The 4,401-nt window shown below is 65.5% G+C and overlaps 1 protein-coding gene across 1 annotated transcript; it reads right to left on the bottom strand.

The window, feature by feature from the left end:
* Positions 1 to 1,230: 1,230 nt before the first annotated feature.
* On the bottom strand, positions 1,231 to 3,133 carry FOXI2 (forkhead box I2). Its single transcript, XM_016148223.2, has 2 exons — positions 2,590 to 3,133; positions 1,231 to 1,859 (listed from the first exon to the last, which is right to left on the bottom strand). The coding sequence occupies exons 1-2, from the start codon at positions 3,131 to 3,133 to the stop codon at positions 1,417 to 1,419; spliced, it is 987 nt and encodes a 328-aa protein (XP_016003709.1). The 3' UTR covers positions 1,231 to 1,416.
* Positions 3,134 to 4,401: the final 1,268 nt, after the last annotated feature.

Genomic DNA, 4,401 nt, shown 5'->3' with positions numbered 1-4,401 from the left:
TCTGAAGGTGACTGCGCCAGGGCCCGCACACTGCATGTTGGCTGCTCCCCGCCACACGAAAACACATCCGGACACACGGACGGTCATGGAGGGAGAAGGGTCTGAGTTCCAAATACCTCGGCTGCTAGAACTGCTCCAAATCCTGCCTTTCTCAGAAAGATTCCATTCAATTATGCCATCGCCGACTGATATTCAAAGCTCGCATGGATGCACTGTTTTTAAACCACAAAAACTGATTTTTAGTCAAACACACCAAAAGCTGGAAAATCTTTTTGAAGTTTTTCCCCTCAATTTTAACAGAAAAACCATAGCTGGGAAAAAAATGTAAAAGCCCAATTCTCACCAATTTCCGGGAGCCGCACAGAGATTATACGAAATGTTTTACACACATACTCGTCAGCGGTTTTCTTAAAGCTCCGCTGGTATCAAAATGACCTTGTATTTTCCCAATGTTTTCAAACTAATTTTTTTTTTTAATTCTTTCTCTGCAGGTTTCCTGCAAATGCAGAATCGAACCTGGGGGTGTTGGAACTGGCAGTGACGTTCTCCCAATGCGCGAAAGGCGTGTGCGGTCAAGTCACGGACACCGGTGTTTGTTTTCAACATTTTCATTTATTAAAATAGGCTCGGGATAAAGTTCTTGCATTTATAAGGTAAAGATTTTCTTTTATGTTACATTTGGGGAGTGTTTTCCCCAAAGAGATTTTGGGCGGGTTGTAAGTTTGGCTGGATCACCTGGCGTCACAAAGGGAACAGCTGGAATCAGCAAGGACGAGGAGGGGTTAGCAGCTTTCTGGGAAACACCACCCAGGGGCTAAGGTCACCCCAGTTCTCGGCGTGTTCTGTCCATGCCTTAACACACACGCACGCACGCACGCACGCGCACACACACACACCCCGCTGTGGATCAGGACCCCGGCTGGGTCAGCTCAAAGCAGTGCTGGGCCCAGCGGTCAGGTTTGGAGTGAACCGCCCACACCCTGCGTGTATGGCGGCCGCGGGGCGCCAGCTCCGGGTCCGTAAATCCGCTGCGCTCCCCCTAATTCAGTGTCCTCGCTGTTAGAGACAGCGCAGCGGGCGCCAGCCCCAAGCGCAGGGAAGGTGGGCTCCGGACCTGAACGCCGAGGGAAGGCGCGGAGCCGCGGGGTGGCCGGGCTGGGCCGGAGCAGGAAATCGGCCACAGACCACCCGATGGAGCAGAGGTGCCCACCTGCCCCCTGCGAATGGTCGCTTGGGTGAGGCTGAGGCTCCTGCTCAGCTCAGTTCCCAGAGCCCCGCCCGCCCCCTGCCCTGCGCTCCCTCCGGGGCCTTGACCTCTGCGGGCCAACGCGGGGCTGTCGCCGGGGAGGGGATGGGGAGCCGGGGCTTCAGCCTCCCGCCTCCAGAGCGGCCATTCGGGACACTCCTCGGCTCCCTTCAAACTTCGGTCCCTTCCCGACTGTACACGAAGTGACCGACGCGGAAGCCGGTGGCCGCTGTCTGGTGGCCAGTGGGAAAGCTGGGCGCGCGACCGGGAGGCTGCGGGCCGCGCGTGGGGACCGGCGGCGGCCTCCCGACAGGAAGGTCGCCCCCCAGGCCCCCAGGGAAGCTACCAAGGCCACCGGCCAGGGCTCCCATGGCCGAGGCGAAACTGGAGAAGCAGGCGGCGGCCTCGGGCGCGGGCGGGGACAGCGAGGCCTGCGGGTCGGGGGACGCCGCGCCCGGGGACGCCCGCTCCGGCGCCTCGGCTCCTCCCCCGCCGCGGGCTCGCGAGGCCGCGGCCGCGCTCGCCTCCGCTCTCCTCTTCCTCTTCCGTCGGAAGTTCCCGTTGTCGAACATCTTCTCGCAGTTCGGGTCCAGGGTCCAGTAATTGCCTTTGCCTGTGGGAGAAGAAACGGCCCGGCTCAGAACCCCGGGGATTGTTCGAGGGCCCACGGTGTGTGTGACCGTGAGGGGTGGAGGTCAGGTTCGGGGAGAGTCCCGCACAGGCCCCACCGCAAGCTCCAGCCCGCCTCAGACCATGGGGTGGCACTTCGCGCCGGATCGACCTGGCCTCCGCGGCCAGGCTGGGAAGGATTCGCACTTTCCAGAAAGTCCAGAGAAGGGCGACGAGCCCCAGGAAACGCTGAGACTCCGTCAGTTCAAGGCCAGGCGGGAGGCCCACCGAAGGGGCAGAACCTCTGGGCTCTGCAGGGAGGTGGAGCCGACCTCGCCTCCGCAGGTCTCCGCGCTTCCCAGAGCGGCATCTCACGTGCCCCACGGGTCCTTGGCGTAGGCACCGTCCTCGCGTTTGACAGAAAGGACGCGGAGATCTGAGAAGGATCTCCGAAGGTCGCCCGCCCTAGGTCTCCTGCTTCTCCCCAGCGATGGGAGCGCGCAGAGGTTTGGAGCCGCAAGGAGGACTGGACCTAAAGCCAGGGCCCGCGGCCAAGGGCGCCCTCCCTCTCCCCTCCCCCTCCCGCGCTCCCCACCCCCGCCCCCGCGCCTCGGACCCCAGCCGTGCAGCCAGGATGGCGCGGTCAGAGGCCGTGTCCTCCCCTCCAGGGCCAGCAGCCCGGCTCGCGAGAATCGGCGGAGTCCTAGACGGGGCGCCCCGCGCGCTCCTGTTACCTGGGTCGTCCTCGTCGCGGGGCACCTTCTTGAAGCAGTCGTTGAGCGACAGGTTGTGGCGGATGGAGTTCTGCCAGCCCGCCTTGCTGCGCTTGTAGAAGGGGAAGTTGCCGGCCACGTACTGGTAGATCTGGCTGAGTGTGAGCTTGCGCCGCGGCGCGCTGTGGATGGCCATGGCGATGAGCGCCGAGTACGAGTAGGGCGGCCTCGCCAGGCGCAGCAGCTCCTGCTGGCCCGAGAGGCTCAGCCAGGCGAGGTCTGGGCCGGCCAGGCCGCCCACGGCGCCGAGGACCGCGCTGGGGCCCGCGAAGGCCGGCGGGGGCCCAGAGCCCGACGCGCAGGCCGCGGGGCCGAGAGCGGGCGCATTCAGCCACAGGCGCGGGCCACCGCACGCCGCGCCCAGGTCACCGCGCCCGTAGCCCGCGGCGTGCGCGGCTGTCCGGGCCTGGCCATGCGGGGTCGGGCACGCGCCCGGCCCGTCGCAGTACGCGGTCATGTCCCGCCGCTCCCGGGCCTGGCTGCGCGGCTCTGCGCCGAAGCTCATGCGCGCCTCCCCAGAGCGGCCGCGAGCAGCTGCCCAGGGCCGCCGGCCGCCCTTTAAATGCTGTCAGGGTCCAAGCCCCAGGTGAGTGCAGGTGGCAAGCCTCCTCCCCCGCCAACCTCGGCGCAGCGAAGTCTCTGTCCCCGCCCCGGGGTCAGTTTTCCGCCCCGCCCCGGTCCTGACGCGCTCCAGGCGGGCGTCCCACAGGCAACGCCGCCACCCTGTGCCTCCTGCGGGCCAAGTCGTCCTCGACCTTTGCCACGGGATCTGCGGGTCCTCAGGGCGCCCAGAGATCCAGGTCCCTTCAGCCCCGCAGCCCGGGCCTCCCCGACCCTCCGGCAGGTACCACGTCGCTCGAGGGCTCCCGAGCTGGCGGCGCGGTAGCCCCGCCCACCGTGCGGCCCCCGTGTTCGCCCACTGGGGACCCTGCCCCTGCGGGATTTCGGATCGCCCCGAGTTGGGGCCACGGGGCGGAGACCCGAGAGCCGTGGTGCTGGGCAGAGTCGCGATGACGCCCGCGCGCGTCGCGGGGCTGAGATGGCTCGGAGGGGCGGCCTGACGCAGGACTCGAGGGCCTTGCTTCTCCGAAACCCAGGGAGCTCGAGGAGACCTCCCGGCGTGTCCAGCGGTGGCCTCGGACACGCAGCGCAGGGGCTGGCGACGCTCTCCGCGGCTTTTCCCGGGTCGCCGCGAAAGCGGACGTCTCTGCGGTGCGCGCGGCAAACACCCCCGCGCCCGGTTCCCCCGGATGCCCGCTACCTCTGTCCAGACTTCCGACCCGTGACTCCCCAGGTTGCGGGGCTCCCCGCTCCCCAAGCTGCGGCAAGGCTGATGCTGCTGGGCCGGGGGCCTGGAAGGAGCGCGGGTCCCGGGCTGCGAGTTGCGCCCTGGCGCGGAGAAGCGGAAGTTCCCGCCACGATCCGGGTTCGGAGGTGAGGGGACCCGCGGCCTCACTACAGAGCTCAGCGCTGGCGACGTTAGTGCCCCTTCTAGCCAAACTGGTCTCCCCCTAGGGCGCTCCTCCCTGCATCTTGAGGGCTGTGGCTCCCCCAAACAGAACGAATTTCAACCTATTTAAAAAACAAAATTTCCGATCCTTCTGCCCCCTCCCTCCACTTTTGGCCGCGGGGAGGAGGAGCCAGAGGACTTGGGCTCCTGAGATAAGGGGCCACTTACTGGTAGTGTGGCCTTAGGCCTCTCAGATGGAAATGTCAAATGTTATGCAGAAACAACACATTTGTGTACAATGTAACACAGGCAGGAGGCAGAGC

This window comes from Rousettus aegyptiacus, unplaced genomic scaffold, assembly GCF_014176215.1.
Source record: "Rousettus aegyptiacus isolate mRouAeg1 unplaced genomic scaffold, mRouAeg1.p scaffold_m13_p_6, whole genome shotgun sequence".
Taxonomy (NCBI): domain Eukaryota; kingdom Metazoa; phylum Chordata; class Mammalia; order Chiroptera; family Pteropodidae; genus Rousettus; species Rousettus aegyptiacus.
Note: the sequence above shows the minus strand (reverse complement) of the source record. Positions and strands in the feature narration are given on the sequence as shown.